The following is a 22,415-nucleotide window of genomic DNA, read 5'->3' as shown; positions in this document are numbered from 1 at the left end:
CTATTTTTTCTATTCGCACGAAACCGCATGTAACTAAATCGCAGCTAAACGCTGTGGGTGAATGGGGCCATAGGAAAGCATTGTGTGCTTTTAGCTGCGGTAGAAAATTAGAAAATCCACAGCTAAAAGCACCATTCTATCCGTCCGTGTAAAAGGGGTCTAAATCTCCCACTGTATGTACAGAAATTCTCCTTCAAAACACGAAAAGGGCTTCCAGTTAGATGGCGTACATGATCCTGTTAGGGGTAAACTACTAGCTTGAAAAGGTCAATAGTACTATGATGGTCAGAAATGTCCAGTGCTGAAAAGACGGAGACATTCTAGCCCAGAATAAGTGATTGGGTTCAACAAGTCCAAAGGATTCAAGGATGTCAACGACAAGGTTATGACCGTCTAACCTTTTGGTATAGAGGACAGGTACAGAAATATGCAATTTGTACGGAGTTCTCTGCAGAGATACAAAGGTTTCAAGCATTTCAGAGAACATCCAAATCAGTTACGGAGGAGGAAAACAAGGTTATTGAAAGATATAATACAAAGTTTCCTGCTTACATGGTTGCATTCAAACATATTATAAAAAAGTCCCTGCTATTTTATGAAAGCAGCGTGACAGTAATAGGTACCTTGTTTGTAGCAGTAGCACTGGATCCAGTGACCACGGGCACATTCGTCACTTGAACAGACAAGTAATTGTTGTCTATCAGTGGCCATGCTCCCTCCACTTTACAAGTCTGAAAATGGTCTTTAAAAGTCCTTAGATGAGGGTCCCCAAACAAGCCACAAAAGAGGTAATTGGGCTGCGGCGTCTGCTCCCCCGCTCTTAGTTCTCGCGCTGCCACCCTATTATGAAAGTTACAAAGGTCGTTGGGAAATTCTGGATTGGTTGAAGAAGTGGGGCCATCCTTGGAGCAATTCCTCTGGCTCATCAGATCGCTGATACCCAACACAGCAGAATGGTAAACTAGGTTTCCACGGCATGCTTTTGAAGTTCTATGCGTACAGCCAGCATAGGCCCGCAAGGCCTTACAGAATTCAGATTCAAAGCCGTCGCTCCCTGTGTTTAGGTGTGTCGTTAATGACACAAAGTCGGTTGTGCACTTCTGAATACGACACTGCGTCTGCTGATGACAGTAGCCTGGAAGAACAGAAAAGAGAAGGTTATAAAACACTTGAAACATCCAAAATCTATATAAATTGTGCGTGTAAAATTACAAAAACAAAACAAGTATAAAAAGGCACTCACGGGTGAAATTAAAGAGCTGATGGATGTAAAATACCCATTTGTTTACATGAAAATACCTTTAACCCCTTGCTGTCGACCCTTTAAATACTTTATAATCTTTTACTCAATGCCGCGTGACTAATTTTTCAGCTCAACTGTGCATACTAAAATCGCTAAACCCTGTCTGACTTTACTGTGCATCCTACCCTATCCAGGAGAGTCTTTACTATGCATCCCATCCTACCCAGGAGAGGCTTTACTGGGCACCCCATCCAGGAGAGGCTTTACTGGGCACCCCATCCAGGAGAGGCTTTACTGGGCACCCCATCCAGGAGAGGCTTTACTGGGCACCCCATCCAGGAGAGGCTTTACTGGGCACCCCATCCAGGAGAGGCTTTACTGGGCACCCCATCCAGGAGAGGCTTTACTGGGCACCCCATCCAGGAGAGGCTTTACTGGGCACCCCATCCAGGAGAGGCTTTACTGGGCACCCCATCCAGGAGAGGCTTTACTGGGCACCCCATCCAGGAGAGGCTTTACTGGGCACCCCATCCAGGAGAGGCTTTACTGGGCACCCCATCCAGAATAGTCTGTACTGGGCATCCTATTCTACCCCATTCAGAATAGTCTGTACTGGGCATCCTATCCTACCCCATTCAGAATAGTCTGTACTGGGCATCCTATCCTACCCCATTCAGAATAGTCTGTACTGGGCATCCTATCCTACCCCATTCAGAATAGTCTGTACTGGGCATCCTATCCTACCCCATTCAGAATAGTCTGTACTGGGCATCCTATTCTACCCCATTCAGAATAGTCTGTACTGGGCATCCTATCCTACCCCATTCAGAATAGTCTGTACTGGGCATCCTATCCAGGAGAGGCTTTACTGGGCACCCCATCCAGGAGAGGCTTTACTGGGCACCCCATCCAGGAGAGGCTTTACTGGGCACCCCATCCAGGAGAGGCTTTACTGGGCACCCCATCCAGGAGAGGCTTTACTGGGCACCCCATCCAGGAGAGGCTTTACTGGGCATCCCATCCTACCCCATTCAGAATAGTCTGTACTGGGCATCCTATTCTACCCCATTCAGAATAGTCTGTACTGGGCATCCTATCCTACCCCATTCAGAATAGTCTGTACTGTGCATCCTATTCTACCCCATTCAGAATAGTCTGTACTGTGCATCCTATTCTACCCCATTCAGAATAGTCTGTACTGGGCATCCTATCCTACCCCATTCAGAATAGTCTGTACTGGGCATCCTATCCTACCCCATTCAGAATAGTCTGTACTGGGCATCCTCCTATCCTACCCCATTCAGAATAGTCTGTACTGTGCATCCTATTCTACCCCATTCAGAATAGTCTGTACTGGGCATCCTATCCTACCCCATTCAGAATAGTCTGTACTGGGCATCCTATCCTACCCCATTCAGAATAGTCTGTACTGGGCATCCTATCCAGGAGAGGCTTTACTGTGCAACGCATAAAAACCAGGAGAGTCTTTACTGGGCATCCTATTCAGGAGAGTCTTTATTGTGCATCCTATCCTACGCTATCCCCAAGAGAGTCTACAAATTTAAAATGTTCCCCATTTTAACAGCCGGTATAGGCACACCCACTTTCTACCACTTTCAGATTTTAACTGGTGGTTGAGGGTGATGGGAATTTAATATAAAGAAGGATTACAGGTAATTACACTTGGCACAGTTTTACAATAACATACGTGATTCACTAAATATACATACTGACTAAATATTTTTTACTTTTGCCTGGAGCTCTACAACCAACAGCACACAGAGCAAACAATTTGGAAAAAAAAAAAAAAAATTTCGAGCTTCACACTGGATTTTTGTGGCCATTAGGTTTGACCACCCTGATGTTTCTTTACAGCCTGGGAAACACTGCCAGGAAAACACAGGTGGTAAGCTAATATTCCAATCCATGTACATACAGTAAAGAGAGAAAAAAAATACAGCTCACATTTCAAGCTATGCAAAACAGAATTGTAGCTAAGCTCTTCCAGCAGACAGAGAGGAACTTGGTTCAACGAGGCCTGGAGCAAATCAAATTTCAAGCTCGCTCTGCCTTTCCCAAGATGACTTAGAACAATAACAACGTATGCTGCAATCAGACAAGATACATTTCCCCGACTGCCATTTCTTCAAAGGTCAGAAAATCTAAACAAATAAAAAAAGCCACACAGCTGACCTCCACCGACTGAGACGAGGACTTTACAGAACGTCTAGAAAACTGCACCTTCGGGAGATCTGTACATAATGGCCGTGACAGGCCCTGAACTGCAAATAATCAAAGTATGCGCTGTCATTTCTGAGCCTCTGCAACCATCGGCCATAAATAATAATAAACTATGCATTAAAAGAATCAAAGTTTTGAAGGGAGTAAATGAGTTGAGTGAAAGGAGATCAACGCCAAGGATCAGTTGACCCTGCCACTGGGCGACACTGCCCTAAAAGATGTGCGAATATATAAACCGATTCAAGCAAAGCCCAGCCCGTGTTACTAAGCAACAGGATTCTAAGGGCACCTTCACATGGGAGGTGGATGCATATGAGCATCCAATCATTTTCACCTTTGTTGTGTTGTACTTCTATTGTTCCTAAAGCTTCAACGTCTTGTACATCACTGACCCAGAACTAGTATGCAGCAGCCAGTGAAGTCAAAAGTCAAGAAATAGCTGGCTGTTTGTGTCCGTGTGTAAAGTGAATGGTTTTATAATTATAAATCAGCTGCACATGCAGGGCTCGAATGTGGAAAGTTGCAGGGTCTGCATCTCACAGAAAAAAATGGCATTTTGTTACAGAGGATGTTCAAAATCTAATTTGTATCTTTGGGAAAAACAGTAAGTCACTCATTCAAGCAGGAAATTACATATCTGGGGGTGGAGGGTGTACAGAACGCCTCCGGGTTGCCATATTGAATTTTTACAGAAAATTACAGAGTTTAGGGGTGCGCTATGTGCAGAGTTCAGGGGTGCGCTTGGTACATAGTACAACGTTTAGGTGTGTGCTACGTGAAGATTACTGGGGTCCGCTTGCTACATAGTACAGAGTTCCGGAGTGCGCTATGACCAAGCACACCCCAGTACTCTGCACGTAACGCACCCCTAAACTCTGTACTATGTACTAAGCGCACCCCGGAACTCTGCACATAGTACAGAGTTCCGGGGTGCGCTATGTACTAAGTGCACCCTAGAAATTCTGCACGTAGCACACCCCTTAAACTCGGTACTATGTACCAAACACACCCCGGAACTCTGCACATAGCGCACCCCGGAACTCTGTACTATGTACCAAGCGCACCCCAGTACTCTGCATGTAGTGCACCCTTAATCTCTGCAATATGTACCAAGCACACCCTAGAAATTCTGCACGTAGCACACCCCTAAACTCGGTACTATTTACCAAGCACACCCCCGGAACTCTGCACATTGCGCTCCCGGGAACTCTGTACTATGTACCAAGCGCACCCCAGTACTCTGCATGTAGTGCACCCTTAATCTATGTACCAAGCACACCCTAGAAATTCTGAACGTAGTGCACCCCTAAACTCAGTACTATGTACCATGCACACCCAAAAACTCTGCACATAGTGCACCCCTGGGAGGAGGGGGGTTTTGGTTGAGTTCCTTCACCTATTTTCTGAGAGAAGTGGTTAGCACCCATCTGAGCCAGGGCTAAAGCTACTGAAATATTGTCTTCCACCCTCCTAATGAATAGTGCAATTGGCACTCACTCCAGCAGGATCATGAAGCAATACAAATGAATGAGGCACTCCGTACTCAAAAGCCTTGAAAGTCTATACTAATTTTAACAAAGCCTCAGTTCAATACGCTTTATTTGTTGGAAGTAACAGACAATGCTCTGTGCATGGCAAATACCCCTTTCTGACGCTGATCTGTCCATGGAAAGGTCATTTCTATAGAGATAGGTGCCATTTCCAAAGTGGAAAGTTCTCGTAAGGTTATTGTACAATTCTCCAATATGGCCTTGACATGGTTATTTTTCTACCTGACATCAGAGACTCGAACGACTTCCAAGGCTTTGTGTCCTCAGACATAAACTCAGCAATTTCCAATTTGTGATGTCTAGCGTCTCTTCTCACTGCAGAAGACAGGTCAGCTTTAATACAATCCAGGTAGCCCTCAGCAGGATTCAAGCGTAGAATTTATTACGGCCTTGCTGCATATAGATTTCTGATTTAGAAGCCTCATCAATTTAAAGGTTTTATCTCTTTGAACATCCTGTACAGCCTACACCCAGAAATATCCATTATTCATACATTTCTAATGACAGTGCACACTTTGGTTAGACAGGGTGCCTAAGAGAAAAGAGAAAACACTACTGTCAGAACGCCAGGGCAATGCTTAGTAAAAAAACAAGCTTGGGGAGCCGGCCAAGAAAGGCCATGAAATGTATGAGTAAGCAGCCTCGGCCCCATTCAGGAAATGCATGCATTGCTTTGTTGGAATCAGAAGCCTTTGCCTGCCATTTGGATAGGATTACAAAGAGCTAATGCTTTGATTGATTTACATTTCCAATTTATTTTTAATATTTAGCATTAGATATCTAGGTATCAGAAGCAGAGCAATTTGATGGAGTACTTATCTGCATCTTGGAAGAGAATTTAAAGTACACCTGTCTTTTATGACTTACGGCTGGGAGACCCATTTTGACATGCATCAGAATTCATGAGAATGCAGCCTATCAATTATATGGAAAGCAGAAGCATCATCAACATTCATAGGATGCTGCAGAAAAGTAAAATAATTGGTTCAACCCAATAGATTTTTATATTAATAAAAATGGCTGCCTGAATGGAGCATCTCAGGGGACTTCCCATGTCAACAGAAAGGTGGCCCCTTATTAGTCCCCACCATGCAGTTATCAGGGAGGGTCTAGTGAGTGAGTAACTTATATAGCGCAACACATGCGAACTGAATCGCCTCTGGGCGCTTAAGTCACATGTCTAACCCTCACACTCAACTCTAAAGCAACTTAACACCTCTACCCCAACATGACATTATTGTGACAGACCAAGTTAATCTATCCTGATACTAGGGCTGGGGAAAAAAAAAAAATCGTTTTAAATAGAGTTGGGAGGTCAAATCGATCCATAGGACCAGAGCTTCGCGGACTAGGCCGAAGCCACGGCCTTTTCCCAGGATCGCGGCGAGCTACGGGGAGGATTTTTTTAGGCGAGGCCGCGGCTTCGGCCTAGTCCGCAGCCTTTTCCCAGGATCGCGGCGAGCTACGGGGAGGATTTTTTTTAGGAGAGGCCGCGGCTTCGGCCTAGTCCGCAGCCTTTTCCCAGGATCGCGGCGAGCAGTATTTTTTTTTTTAGGCGAGGCTGCGGCTTCGGCCTAGTCCGCCACCATCCTGGGAAAAGGCCGCGGACTAGGCCGAAGCTGCAGCCTCGCCTAAAAAAAAAAAAAAAAAATACTGCTCGCCGCGATCCTGGGAAAAGGCTGTGGACTAGGCCGAAGCTGTGGCCTCGCCTAAAACTCCTGCCCGCAGCTTTTTAGGAGCGGCGCGGTGTCCAATACTCGTGAATCAAGTTTTTTTTTTTAAATCGCAGATTTTTTTGGGGGCCAAAATCGCCCAGCTCTACCCGATACAAGAATATTCGTAAGAGCACCATTATACAAGATGATCAAGGGCCAGTATACCCGAATGAATGCCAGCTGGCACCCAACTTACGGTCTTAAGAGGATCTGAACTGTAGAAGGTGTGCCCAAAGAGGACAAGCAGGGGGAAACACTAGTCACTAGTGTTCCCAATAGGCAATGTAATCCTTTCCCCCATTACGACCAACCAGTCTTTCTATACAGAATTGTGGGGGGAGTGGACTGACTGGGAGTAGAGAGAGATCGCCGTTTTGATCACTGGGAACAACAGATCTTTCTACTCCCCTTTCAGAACGGGAATCTGCTTTGTTTACACTGGCAGATCTCCGTTCTGGCTCTGTGGGGCGATCGCATTGGACATTGTGGCCGCCGGCCACATGCATCGCCTCTGGCGGCACGCCTGCATTAGCTATTACACGAAGCTCCATACCGGTGCTACAATTCGTGCAATAGAGCGGCCCTGCCGCAGTATATCTGCGGCGGCTGGCCGGCAAGAAGTTAAAGTGCATCTATGGTCAAAATTTAAAGTTTTATTACATTTACACAATTTCATTTCAATTATTTCCAGCCTACTCCTATTAGGTCACATTCACATTGACTGCGGCTTTGAAATCGTGCGACTTTATCTGAAAACCGCACTTTCTACGGTTTAGGAGATATTCGCCATATACAGCGGCATAATTGGGGCATGTGCACTGAAAAAAGGGCATGATCCATGCAGTCTATAGGCGCTTGTGTCATGACCGTCTGCTCCCACGCGCATGCGCGGGAGTGACGTCATGCGACTCCAGCCAATAGCAGAGCCGGAGTCCACGGCCCCGGAAGGAAGAGGGGTTGAAGATGGACGTGATTAGACAGCGCTGACATTGCGGGCTTCTACTGCAGGTAGGTGGCACATAATGTGCTAGTATGCATTTACTTTGAAGGGAACAAAGAGGAAATAAAACCCATCAGGGTTTACTTCCTCCTTAAAGTGGAGGTTCACCCAAAAAGTTAATTTTTAACACTAGATTGATGCTCATTTTGTCAAGGGGAATTGGGTGTTTTTTTTAAATCGAAGCAGTACTTACCGTTTTAGCGAGAGATCTTCTCCGCCGCTTCCAGGTATGGGCTGCGGGACTGGGCATTCCTATTTGATTGACAGGTTTCCGACGGTCGCATACATCGCGTCACGATTTTCCGAAAGTAGCCGAATGTCGGTGCGCATGCGCCGTATAGAGCCGCACCGACGCTCGGCTTCTTTCGGCTACTCGTGAGTCGTGACGCAAAGTATGCGACCGTCGGAAGCCTGTCAATCAAATAGGAATGCCCAGTCCCGAAGACCATACCCGGAAGCAGCGGAGAAGATCTATCTCTAAAACGGCAAGTACTGCTTCGATTTTAAAAAAAACACCCGATTCCCCTTGACAAAATGAGCATCAATCTAATGTTAAAAAAAAAAATTTCGGGTGAACTCCCGCTTTAAGTAAACTATATCTACTCTAGAAATTGGCGAGACATGCAAAAGCAGTCATACTGTCCTTTATAACGTCTTCTACAGATTAGCACACCTGATCGTAAGGCATAGAAGCCCAGCTATTGGCTCTGCAGTGGTCTGATGACCTTCAGACTAGTCAGACCTATAGCTCTGTAAATCAACAAAGCTTGTTCTATCTGCTAAATGCTCTAGATCCGACTCAGCGAGGAGGATTTTGGAACTCTGTAGAGAGACCACTGCTTCCACACAGCAGCAAGGGTCTTTTTCTGTAAAATGCTGGCAGGGGACCAGCTTTTTGGCACAGGAAGAGTCTGCTCTCTGATGAATAGAATGTATAGTTTTATAAGGTTGTTATGGTCACAAACCAGTATTCATCCTTAAATGGCACATCATTTCTGCCACTTCTAGTGACAATCCCTAGGGACCTTGCTCCAAAGACACACCATCACACTTTCCTAATCTCATTCAGTGTATAGAACACATTATATTCTTATCACTTCTCTAAAAGAATAAACTCCGTAATGGCATACCCATGGTAAACACACAACGGCTTTATAATTCACACTTTGGTTACATGAAGGAAGGTTAATGCTTCATTTGCTAGGCATTTGCCGAGTGTCAACACAATGAATGTGAAATAAATACCACTCATTACCCGACACAAAGAGCTTTTAGATGGGCATGCACTGACCAATAATTACATTATTTGCTCTAGTTTTTCTAATCAGTATTGGGATAATAGAATTCGGCGAATCACTTCTGTGCTGGCTTTACAACCATATAGGCGTTATTGAAATCTTTTACTTAGAATTTATAATTAAAGCAGACCTTCAGTCATTTTTTTCATCTTTCCATCTATTAAATCTTTTGCCCTTGTTGTTTTAACTTTGGATAGTAAAACATTTTTGTCTGCCAGTAAATACCTTATACAGCCCACTTCCTGTTTCTTGTCTGGTAATAACCCTAGGCTTATGACATCATGCACAGCTCTCTCTCGTGTGAGTTTGCCAGGAAGGGAGGGGATATGAGTCATAAGAGGGCCAATGAAAGCTGCAGAGCTGGGAGGTGTGTCCTGTGTAAATCCAGGAATTGACCAGGCAGTAGCTTAAAGTGGGAGTTCACCCATAAGAAAAAAAATTCAAAAAATCCCCTTAGATGGATGCTCGTTTTGTCTAGGGGAATCGGCTAGTTGTTTTAAAATATGAGCTGTACTTACCTGTTTTCGAGATGCATCTTCTCCGTTGCTTCCGGGTATGGGTCTTCGGGACTAGGCGTTCCTTCTTGATTGACAGTCTTCCGAGAGGCTTCCGACGGTCGCATCCATCGCGTCACTAGTAGCCGAAAGAAGCCGACCGTCGGTGCGGCTCTATACTGCGCCTGCGCACCGACGTTCGGCTTCTTTCGGAAAATCGTGACGCGATGGATGCGACCGTCGGAAGCCTCTCGGAAGACTGTCAATCAAAATAGGAACGCCCAGTCCCGCAGCCCATACCCGGAAGCGGCGGAGAAGATGCATCTCGTAAACGGTAAGTAATGCTCATATTTTAAAACAACTAGCCGATTCCCCTAGACAAAACGAGCATCCATCTAGGGGGAAAAAGTTTTATGTACGGGTGAACCACCGCTTTAAGCTGCCCACAGTTAAAATGGCTGCAGCCAGACTCAGTGGAGGGAGATTTCTGCAGCATATTTGGCAAGTACAGAATCACAGTATATATAAAATAATATGCAAAGTGGTTGGAGGGAAGCTTCAGCATGGCAAAGATGTTTCTATTACAAATTATGTGAGCAGTTCCTCTTTAAATAACTAAAAACATCACAATGACAAATTCGGCGTGCTGAAAATGACATCACACTTGGCAATAATAATACCAGAGTTTGGCTCGCATTTGGCGTAGTCAGCGTGCTCGCCCCCTCCCTTGGGGCTAAGTCCTTGCGGGAAGACGCTGTGAACGTTCACATCGTCTCCTCGCAGGCATGTAGTCCCGAGGGAGGGGGCGAGCACGCTGACTAACCCCCAGCCAGAACAGCTCGGATGATGGGGGCAAGCTTACTGTGGAGGAACAGGAAGTGAGAAATTCAGACAAAGGAATAAAAAACATTTAGAAGGGAAATGGAAGGAAAAGGTAAGTGAACCAACAATGCACTAGCTTAAAGGAACCTATTTAGAAAATAAAAAAACAAACCTTTACAACTCCTTTAATGCTAGCAAATAATGTTGATTGAGAGAGAGACGTTCCGCTTTGACGGTATCTGCATATTCCTGGGGTCATTGCTACTTGAAAGAGCCAGTGGCGTGACCCCAGAAGATTTTTTATCTGCCTGGAAGGGTGGCATTCTCATAAGTGAGAGGGGTATTTTCACCACCATCAATGCAAGGGGCATTTTACCCCAATGCATTGGTTTTGTCAAGGGTTCCCCAATATCTGAAAATTATTTCAAGGGTTCATTGGGGGTGGTGTAAAAAAGTTGAGAAAGGCTGCATGAGAAAAATAAAACAAAGCATGTAGTGTGCTACCATCACCCAACTCACTTCTCTATAATATAACAAAGGGTTCCACCATTACTTCTCTTCTAGGAGTCAAGTAATTACATAATTTACAAGCAATTTACATATTTCCTAGCGTTGTGGCTCTCTAGGAAACGTTTGATGTTTTATTCTGTTTTTAGTCATGAATAAGGTTTGGTAAGACACGTTACAGCACCAACATAGGATGAAGCAATGAGCAGTAGGAGGCTCAGAGACGCTCATTTGCTTTATACTGTAACGTAGCTCTGGTCTTAGAAGATCAATAAAATCTATTTGCCTTCGGGGCCCAGAGTTGTGCTGGGATGGAGAAAGCCCGGAGTCTGCTCCCGGAGTCTGCTTCCAGCCTCTGTGCTGCGCAGAGGCATCTGGTGAAGGGCTGAGGAGGCAACCTCTGCTCTTAGCAGAATTCCAAGAACAAAGCGGTTGCCTTCTTCAGAAAAAAAAAAACAACATACCGGTACTTCACTTGCAGTATGTATAAGCGTACGTAGATTTTTGGGGATTTATATTTACAAAATTTGCAAAAATTGTTATAAAGACGGACCCAAACCAAGAACCTTTCAGTACTTGTGGAACACATGGAAAAACATAAAATGCATCCATGACCATGTGACATCTTATATCACCCATAAAGGCCTGCAAAAATATGTGAATCTTCATTAAGCCATGTATCAATTTTATACCAAAAACTATAAATGTAAGGCCAAACTACATATAAAACATTCCGAAGTGAGTGCTGAACAATCTTAAACTGCCTGTGATCCGTCAATCCAAACGCCCTCCATGAACTTCTATTGTTACCGCCGGATGAACCTGCATTGCCAACCGTGGTCTGCGATTGATTTCAACTACAGTGCAAATCCATGAAAATGTGCAACAACGGCAGGCGACAACATACAATCAGTTAAAACGATCACACGGAACAGATATCATTTGTGGGTATAACGGCTCGCGCGACTGAAATCGCGCATATACCCTGTTTCCCCGGAAATAAGACCTAGTGTTATTTTCCCAGGGCGGTTGCAATATAAGCCCTACCCCGAAAATAAGCCCTAGTTTAAAATGTTTGTAAAATCCTTTAACCCACTCTATTACAGTGTGTGTGTATATATATATATTTATATTTTGTACATTGTGTGTGTTTCTGTAAAATAAATGCGGGGAAGAGAGCTCCGGCAGGTCACAGAAGCGCAGAGCGGCGCTATAACAAAGGTATTTGGCACAATTATATTACAAAAACACACACATTGTACATTATCTAATACTGTAAAAGAGTGGATTATAGGCTTTTGCAAGCATTTTAACTCAGTTCACACTGAGGATTCTTGTCAGGCAGGGAGGGAGAGAAGACGGCACATTACATAGTAAGACCTACCCCGAAAATAAGCCCTACTGTGTCTTTTGTTGCCAAAATTAATACAAGACCCGGGCTTATTTTCGGGGAAACACGGTAGATTTGCTTTTAGGCACTAGGGTTTGTCAGGCCATAGTTAAAAAATTAGGGATTAGAACTAAAGATCAAACAGAAAAAATAAAGAGATGCCCCGAAATTTCGGCCCAAAATTTGCGTTTTGGCGAGAGAAAGATGGAGATAAAGGCGATTAAAACGCACACAATATTACTGTGCTTATGGTGTTTTTCATAGGTCGCGTGACTCAAAAACCACATTAAAAACGTAACACGGGTGTGTTATGTGTTCTTGCTGCATTTTAACAGGGAGGTGCATTTCTGGTGTAATTTTTTTTTTAACTGACCAATAATGTAGCAAGCAAGATTTTTAACAATGGAAGCACAACGGACCAGTGTGAAGAAAAGGGATGCATTTTTCTTGCACTAAAAGGTGCAAATAATGGCTGACAATGCATAAAATCCAAATATGTTGTGCTATAGGTATATAAAGATGTCAAGGGTTAATTATAATACAGCAGATAATATGCATGGAACAACAAACAAATAGTAAAAATGGTGCAGCGCTAGGTTGCATCCAAAGTCCAAATAACAGTCCATAGAATATCCAGATAAGTGATTGCCGGAGCTGCAACCATGTGATAAGCGTATAGAGATCATCACCAAAACTGAACACACCGCCTCTTACCCTCTGATGGGATAATTAGCGCATAATATATCACCCAAAAAACATCTCCGACAGCAGTCAGCCTCAGGGATAGTCTCTAGTGTCTCCACCACAGCACCCGAAGTCTCAATGGACATAAAAGAAAGACTGCTCATAATGCAGACATCCCATTAAAAGTTTAATGTAATAAGAATCAAATGAATACACTCACATTTGCAAGAATAAAAACTCGCACGATAGAAACATCCGGTGTTTCAAACCCACAAAATGGCCGCTACGTCCCGGCATAAAATCAAGTCACCACCCTGCGCGTTTCGTCATTTAAATTAATAATATTAATTAAAAGTCATTAATAATATATATATATATTACACATACATACACACACACACACACACACACACACACACACATATATATATATACACATACACACATTATATATATGGCCAAAACAGACTGACAGTTTTTAAAAGAATATAATATATTTATTTAAAAACGGTCAGTCCGTTCTGGCCAAGTGCATCCTGAATGTTCGGTTTCAGCACCAACATTTTCATTTTAGTGCACCCTTTAAAAAATAAATTATATATATATATATATATATATATATATATATATATATATATATATATATATATATATATATATATATATATATATATATATATATATATATATATATATATATATATATATATATATATATATAATTTATTGTGTGTGTGTACAAACACACATTTTATTTTTTATTAATCTATAAGTTCAAAAATGTTTACGAAATTATTATTATTTTTTTTTTTTTTTTAAGAGGTGCACCGAAATGAAAAGGTTGGTGCAGAAACCAAAAATTCAGGACGCACTTGGCCAAAACCGACTGACTGTCTTTAAAATAATCTCTCTGGGGCAGATCCAGAAAGAATTGCATGGGCGCAGCGTATGTGAGATACGCTACGCCGCTGTAACTTACTTGTTGTAGCTTTGAATCCACAAAGAATTTGCGCCGTAAGTTATGGCAGTGTAGTGTATCTCTCGCGGCGTAACGGCGCTCAATTCAAATCGGCGAGTAGGGGGGCGTTTCATTTAAATGAAGCGCATCCCCGCGCCGAACTGCGCATGCGCCGTCCCTAAATTTCCCGCCATGCATTGCGCGAAATGACGTCGCAAGGACGTCATTGTTTTGACTTGGATGTAAATTACGTCCATCCCACGATTCACGGACGACTTACGCAAAAAAAAAAAAAAATTCAAATTAAACGCGGGATCAACGGCCATACTTAACATAGCAGGTTTAACTATACGCCACGAAACAGCAGCTTTAACTATACGCCGGAATAAGCCGACTAAAGACGACGTAAAAGAATGCGACGGCCGCTCGTACGTTCGTGGATCGTCGGAAATAGCCAATTTGCATACTCGACGTGGAAAACGACGTGAACGCTACCCAGCGGACGCCGAAAAATTGCATCTTAGATCCGAAGGCGTAGGAAGCCGTACGCCTGTCGGATCTAACCCAGATGCCGTCGTATCTTGTTTTGGAGGATTCAAAACAAAGATACAACGCGGGAAATTTGAAAGTAGGCCGGCGTATCAGTAGATACGCCATAGTACTCGCTTTGTGGATCTGCCCCTCTCTCTATAAATATAATAAAAGAATTAGAATGTATATATTGTTTTCCCTCTCATCATACATAAGTGTGTTAAAAGTCAAAAGAATATATTAAATTTGGTCTTATGAATGTATATGCTGGCAGTAACCTTGAACCACTCCTCTGTAAAGCCCTTGACCAGTAAATGTGGTTACTTAATAACTTGCTGATAGAAATCCAGATGTAAACATTTAATAGATAATCAGGCTTTGTTGATCAGATTTAGATTAGCCTGCCCCAACCTTTCCCCAGTTAATCGCTGCAGGAATTATTCAAGGTAATGATCTTGAACAAAAGCACCTCTCAGCCATCCACCCCATACAAACTGTTCAAATTAGTCACAAGCCACAAATATTAGGACGCTATGCAAAGGTCAAATCACATATGTGGACCCTGAACGTCTCAGAAAGTCTAGCAGGCAATTCAAAGCTCTGAACGTAACTGTTCCCAAGCAGAGGGGAGGAAGTACTGTAGATTCCCAGATGTAATCCTATCTGCTTTTGCTGCAAAGCACATATCGTTGCACACATCAGTTGTTACAATTACAACCATAATTAGCTTCAGAACTTTAGATCTAAACAGAAGGGGACCCCTCCATGTAGAGGTGGGACTGTGCCGCTCTCCGTGCCGCACACACTATTACATTATAGGAATAGAAGAATTAGCTGTCACTTGATAAGGGAATGTCAGATTGGTCTGTCAGAGGAAATCTCTTGCAGGGGTTAAATTCTTTCCGACTCCCATCCAGAGCAGAATCAGCACAAGGCTCCCCTTTCTCCTTGTAGAAGCTGGAAACCTGATCTCAGCCTGACTCCTAGCAAACACCAGGAAAGGAATTGAGGAAAAAAAAAAAACGACATCTGGATCATTACACACCGTATACCTAAGAGGGGATACTTAACTCCTTCACGCCTGCAGCGCAAAATGCAATACGTTAAAAAACAAACAAAGGGGGACAAAAAAAAATGGCCTTTCAGCTTTATATTCCACTATCAATCATATCCTGATGCTGTAAATGACTACACAGTTTAATACAGATCATTGTGCTACATTTAAACCGGCCTTTCCCAACTAGGGTCCTCCAGAGGTTGTTAGGGGTCCTTGAACTGTGGCCGATTGGCCTCACCTTTGATGGTGCTTGAATAGTTCTGGGGCGATCGAAACTTGGCACAGCCAGCAATGGTGTTTTTGGCTGTCTGTAAAGGTGAGATTTTGACCCCCAAACGTGAGAGCTCTGCCCACCTACGCGAGGAGACCGCTCTGCCCACTGGCCGTCTACGCGAGGAGACCCGCTCTGCCCACTGGCCGCCTACGCGAGCCGACCGCTCTGCCCACTGGCCGTCTACGCGAGGAGACCCGCTCTGCCCACTGGCCGCCTACGCGAGCCGACCGCTCTGCCCACTGGCCGCCTACGCGAGGAGACCCGCTCTGCCCACTGGCCGCCTACGCGAGGAGACCCGCTCTGCCCACTGGCCGCCTACGCGAGGAGACCCGCTCTGCCCACTGGCCGCCTACGCGAGGAGACCGCTCTTGGCCGCCTGCGCGAGCCGACCGCTCTTGGCCGCCTACGCGAGTGGACTCCTTGAACTGTGACTGATTGACCTCTCTATTGATGATGCCTGAATAGTTCTGGGGCCATTGAAACTTGGCACAGCCAGCTGCATGGCAGCAATGGTATTTTTGGCTGTCTGTAAAGGTGAGATTTTGACCACCAATGTGAGGGCCCTGCCACTGGCCATTTATGGGAGGGGACCGATCTGCCCACCGACTGCCTACGGGAGGGGAACGCTCTGCCCACCGGCCGCCTAAAGGAGGGTACTCCAGAGGTTGTTGAGGGTTCCTTAAACTGTGGTTGATTGATCTCCCATTTTATGATTCCTGAACAGTTCTGGGGCCAACGAAACTAGGCACAGCCAGCTGCATGCCACCAATGGCATTTCTGTCTGTAAAGGCGAGATTTTGACCACCAACTTTGGGGGGGGTGTCGATCCTCCCATTGAGCACCAGCGGAAGACATTATTCCCACTAAACCCCAACCTAATGGGCATTTTCCCGACACCCAATAAATTAGTTTGGGGTTCCCAAAACTTGGGGGGAAAAAATATATATGTAAGGATTCCTCCATTGCAAAAAGAGTTTGAGAAAGGCTGGTCTAGACAATACATTTACACACACAAATATTATACATACAATTTGCAATGCCAACAAGGAATATGAGATATGGTAAATGAGTCTTGATGGTGTCTGCCAAGATAAGAATGCTTTCACAATAACAGTGCATCTCTTCACCTCGCCTGCAGAGATTGCAGGTTACAATGCACAAGTAGAGTCAATAAGAACTACAGTATATCACAGATATTGTAACATTCATTTATCTGCACATAAAATAAAAGCATTGGCAGGCTACTTCGATAATGCCAGCCGCACATGAGCAGAACCCCACCACAATGGGCTATCACTTTATCGGATTTAAATCTGTAATAAACGACATCTGACTGGTTCATATGGGTTACCCAACTTTCCAAATTATTTTCTAAGCCATGAAGAATCCTCCGGAGTCTAGTCATGAAAAAGCATCATAGAGGAAAGGCAGAGCCTTGGCACCTCAGGGGAAATGACAGAGCACATCCCATTAGAGAGCATCCACCAGCTGCGCCAGGCGACGTCCACACCTCTCCTGACATACAAAGGATATACAGGTGCTCAGACATCGCTGGTGTCTCTGTACAAAGCCCTCCACAACCAAAGGGTGATCACTGCGTCTCTGATAGGCAAACTCTACACCCAAGGACCACAACCAGAAGAGACACTGGAGGAACATCATTCCAAACATCTTCTCTACACAAGGATCATAAAACTTTCATTAACGACGTATTAGAATTCTCTATGTGTATGCATGAATAAGGTTCGGGCCCCGTTTTCTGATATGGGGCCCATCTCCACTGGCATTACCATATTCAACCCTCACAATAGCACGTTATGATTTTTAAGCGTCTGCAGACAGTATATGAAGGTGTGTGACCACCCTTGGGTTGGGAACATTGAAGGTCCTCTATTCACACCCAAGCAATTTGCTGTGCGTTTTCGCACATTTCCCTACACAGGACAACGCTCAAGAATCCAATTGTGTTCTATTGTAGATGTTCAAATTCCCCAAACCAGTCCCTTGAAGCACAAAATGAGGCATGAGATTTGTTTAGAGCCGTGTGGAGTTTTTGGCCCCACAGACTTTAATTGAAGCGACGATAACCGTGGAACAGAAGCGCTACTGTGCATTTTTTCACCTGAACAACTGGACTTCTCTTCTCTCCCAATACAAAGATGCCTAAGCTTGCTTACACGTGCAACCATACTTGCAAAATACTTAGAGTTGTAAAGGAAAAACATTTTTTGCCTAAAATTAATGTCTGCAAGGTAGACAGACAGAATAGTGTAATGATTCTGTTAAAAAAACAAGTAAATACCTATTAAATTCCTTCATCTATATCACCTCAGGCATTCTACTTTCTGTTCTCTCATTCACTTCCTGGTTTGCATCGTTCGTTCATGAAAGAACTACATTTCCCAGTATGCATTGAGGCACGCCCAGAAATTCACACCTCCTTGAAGTCTCTAACATGTAGAGAGCGTCCTGCCACACAGATGTAGTTCCCAGGAGGGGGCGAGCACGTCACTGACCACCGCAGTAAAGCCTCCCTTCACGGTGGTCAGTGAAATCAGACAAACAGGAAGTAAACAGAACAGAGAAGAAATGGAGCAACTTCTGAGCAAAAACGAAGAATGAGGAAGTGAAAAGAGGAATGTCTGCAGGTAAAGGATGTTTATGAAAAATGTTTTTTTTTCCTTTACAACCCCTTTAATAAAAAAGTGCCTACGTGTAAGAAATGCTTCCAGATCTCCTTAAAACCGCTCACCTCTGGAATTGGAAACTAAAATGCTGCTTTGTTACGCCGCTTCTCTGGGTACTGGGCCCATCGACAGCACCGCCGCGGTTGCACTAGGGCCCAATCGACAGCACCGCCACGGTTGCACTAGGGCCCAATCGACAGCACCGCCACGGTTGCACTAGGGCCCAGTCGACAGCACCGCCACGGTTGCACTAGGGCCCAGTCGACAGCACCGCCACGGTTGCACTAGGGCCCAGTCGACAGCACCGCCGCGGTTGTACTAGGCCATTATGGGACATTTCAATGATGGCAAAACCGCCAGTGGTGACAAGCTCATCATACCGCAAAACTATTTGACTTCTAAAAAGGTAATAAAGTACAGATTGCGTATAATAATAATAAATATAATGATACTCTTCTAATACACAGGCCACCTTGTAAAGGGTCTTATGCAAGGCGTTCTCTGGAAAGTTGCATTAGGTGAAATTCCTCCTCGGTCACTCAGGCTGCACAGCCCAGCATACTGTTCACAGCTGTGGAAGATGCTGGCGTTTTATCAATAAATAATTAGGATAAAAGGGGAAAATGTCAATAAAGGCCTGGAATAAGTGCTAGCATATGGACTCCTGGGTCCTGGGCATAGTAGCGATTACATGCCGAAGAGGTGCGGGGGAACCGTCACCATACTGCTGTCAGGTCCTCAGCTCCAAGGGGCACAGAGGAGGCTCTCATGTCACCCGGGACAGAAAGTCCACAACCATTGTCCCCATACTGCAGTCCTCAGATCTTCATACAGATCTGCCAGGAAATACAAATCTCTTACTCTCAGCTAATCCCATCTACTACAACACACAAGTATGGGTTACAGAACAGATTGACAAACCCAGAGAACCCCCCCCCCCCCAACACTAAAACCCAAGTGGCGCCCCCTTCCCAACACTAAAACCCAAGAGGAACCCCCCCTTCCCAACACTAAAACCCAAGAGGAACCCCCCCTTCCCAACACTAAAACCCAAGAGGAACCCCCCCTTCCCAACACTAAAACCCAAGAGGAACCCCCCCTTCCCAACACTAAAACCCAAGAGGAACCCCCCCTTCCCAACACTAAAACCCAAGAGGAACCCCCCCTTCCCAACACTAAAACCCAAGAGGAACCCCCCCTTCCCAACACTAAAACCCAAGAGGAACCCCCCCCCTCACTAAAACCCAAGAGGAACCCCCCCCCTCACTAAAACCCAAGAGGAACCCCCCCCTCTAATACTGAAACCAAGAGACACCCTATGAATCAAACCCAAGAAGGTTTGTACTGAGCACACACACCATACAATCTGGGATCACCAGTAACATCCCAATCATCCAACCCACCATGGTTTATATAAAGCTGAGCACTCACCATACAATCGGGGACCACAGCTACCAATCTCAGGGACCCTCAGTACGCTTTCTGGAGGGTCACCTAACTCCAATGTGACCACACACGTATCAATACAATCATTGATTATTGGATGCCATGGAACCAATCAAATCACCAACCAGAGATCACTCCACCGATCTACAGAAATCTGCCATCCCAGTGGGCTCATGATCGCTCGGAACAAAAATTGTGTGTGTGTGGTGGAAGATATCGGAGAGTCAATAAAAAAAAAAATTCTAGTTTATGGTTTTCGGCTGATCACAAACAATGGAACAATCCCTGATGTCATCCAATGTTTTTATTGATGACACAGAGCTTAGTGTCTAACTGAACCCCTTTTGTTTCGGTGATCCCCCCTTATTAGGAGTTTAGGGTGATCCTTATTAGGGTGATCCCCCCTTATTAGGAGTTTAGGGTGATCCTTTTTATTAGGGTGATCCTTTTTATTAGGGTGTTTAGGTTTAGGTGACCCCCCTTATTAGGAGTTTAGGGTAATCCCCTTTATTAGGGTGATCCTTCTTATTAGAGTGACCCCCCCCTTATTAGAAGTTTAGGGTGATACTTATTAGGGTGATCCCCCTTATTAGGGGGGGGGGGGGTTTAGGTGATCCCCCCTTATAAATTGTGAGTGTAGGCGATCTCCTAACTTCCAAGCTGTGTGTATTGGTCAGACATATGTGAGTGTGATGATGATCGCTGGGTGTATGGAGGTGATGATCGGTCGGACACACACATATTATATGTATATACACACACACACGGTCCGGTCTCACCTGTGCGCCCCCAGAGGGCCAGTATCAGTAGCGGGAGGAGGTGGAGGGGTCCCGGCGTACCGCGGCGATCAGCCCCGGGGTAGGAGAGTGCGGCCCTTCTCCCCATACCCGTCCATTCAGGTCGCGATGCCGGGCGGTGGGGCTGCGGAGCGGGAGCAGGCTGGTACGGCACGGCTCGCTTCCTTCTCTTCCTGGCGGAGAAAGTTTTCAGGAGGCGGAGAGTCCGGGGCGGAGATCGGGGGAAGAGAGAACACAGAGACGGTTAGACGGAGCACACATCCCGGACACAGATCACATCACACTGTGTGTGCCGGAGGGGGACCGGGAGAGGAGGAGGGGCGGGACAGGGGAGGAGGGGAGGGGAGCGGGCTGCCGCTCATTGGGCGGATCCCGGAGACCTGCACCGCTCCCTCCACCCCACTGACAGCCAGCTCCGTACAGGCCCCGCCCACTATCCCGCCCCCTCTCTCATTCCTATGACTGGCCGTGTGGCGTCCCGGGCTGGGCGCTCAGCGGACTTTATCTATGGAGAAGTAGACGGCCCGGACATCTCTCCCTCCCGGGATTTCTTACTTCCAAATCACAAGGCGAACTTTAGCAGCCGTACCCTGTGATTGGTGAAGATAGGCAGAATGGGCGTGGTTGATGATGTTTCGGAAACGCCCACTCCCCCTCTAACATTCCTGGGCCTCTTGTCACTAATACACAGAAGAGGGAACATAGGGCGGGGACTTCTCTCTGATTGGATACAAGTTGTCCTGGCTGTCAGAATGTGTACCGCACTGTACAATCTGATTGGACGATCTCCATCCTCTATGCCGTGCAGGGGCCTGCGTGATTGGATGCTATTTGAATGGACAGTTGTATCGTTTTGGCTATACAACCCTGAATATAGCTTATATATTCAGGGTATGTATTCTTATATATCATATACATATAATATATATTAATATATATATATATATTAATATATATATATGTATATACATATATGTGTGTATATATATATATATATATATATATATATATATATATATATATATACATGTATGTGTGTATGTATATATATATATATATATATATATATATTTATTTATTTATATGTGTATATATATATACACACATATATATATATATATATAGGGCTAAGTTCACGCTTAGCAGGTCAGTAACACTCACTAAATTCTGCAGACTGCTCTTTAGCAGACACAAAGTGGTGCCAATAATTCTTGGCACCCCCATGCATTGGCAAACGCAGCGTATTTTTGTGCATGCCACTCACCGGTCGCTGATGCACCATGAAGCTCGGGGACTTCTTTCCACGCGTTTCTGCTGTACCCGCGACACGTGCCTACGAACGCTCCGCACATATATGAACCTAGGCTAGAGGGCTCGTTCATATGTGCATCAGCCCTCTGAAAAGTTATCTGCGGTGGATTTCCATTTGGCAATATGTCACCTCACCTCCTCACCACCTGTTTTAACCCTATAAATGCAGCACCACTGCACTACAACCATATGCATTGGATCTGGTTGCAGTGCCCCCCATACACTTAAATGGGTCATGTTCGATGGCAGTGCCTCCCATCAAGTGTGCTGTTGAATTTTTGCCTTGGCTGCAAAGCATGGCTGTCACAGCATGTGTCACGTGTACAGCCCTGAGCTGCTGCATGCCCTTTTGTAGGTGGGGGGCTGTAAAACTGAGGTTACATTTCTTGATTTTAACACTCCCTAGTGGG

At 45.0% G+C, this 22,415-nt stretch overlaps 1 protein-coding gene across 2 annotated transcripts in view; it reads right to left on the bottom strand.

Annotated features, from left to right (window-relative positions):
* Nucleotides 1–22,415, bottom strand: part of RGMB (repulsive guidance molecule BMP co-receptor b) — a 121,823-nt gene that overhangs the window by 37,001 nt on the left and 62,407 nt on the right. The window contains exons 3-4 of one of the 2 annotated variants that reach the window (XM_040342693.1): nt 20,677–20,867; nt 624–1,135 (exon numbers count right to left, since the gene is read on the bottom strand). In XM_040342693.1, coding sequence (XP_040198627.1) covers nt 624–1,135; nt 20,677–20,867 — 703 coding nt within the window. Of the gene's footprint in view, nt 1–623; nt 1,136–20,676; nt 21,093–22,415 lie in introns of those variants that run through there. The other variant, XM_040342703.1, reaches the window with a different exon arrangement.

Source organism: Rana temporaria, chromosome 1 (genome assembly GCF_905171775.1).
Source record: "Rana temporaria chromosome 1, aRanTem1.1, whole genome shotgun sequence".
Lineage (NCBI taxonomy): Eukaryota > Metazoa > Chordata > Amphibia > Anura > Ranidae > Rana > Rana temporaria.
This window is presented reverse-complemented; position numbering and strand designations above follow the sequence as displayed.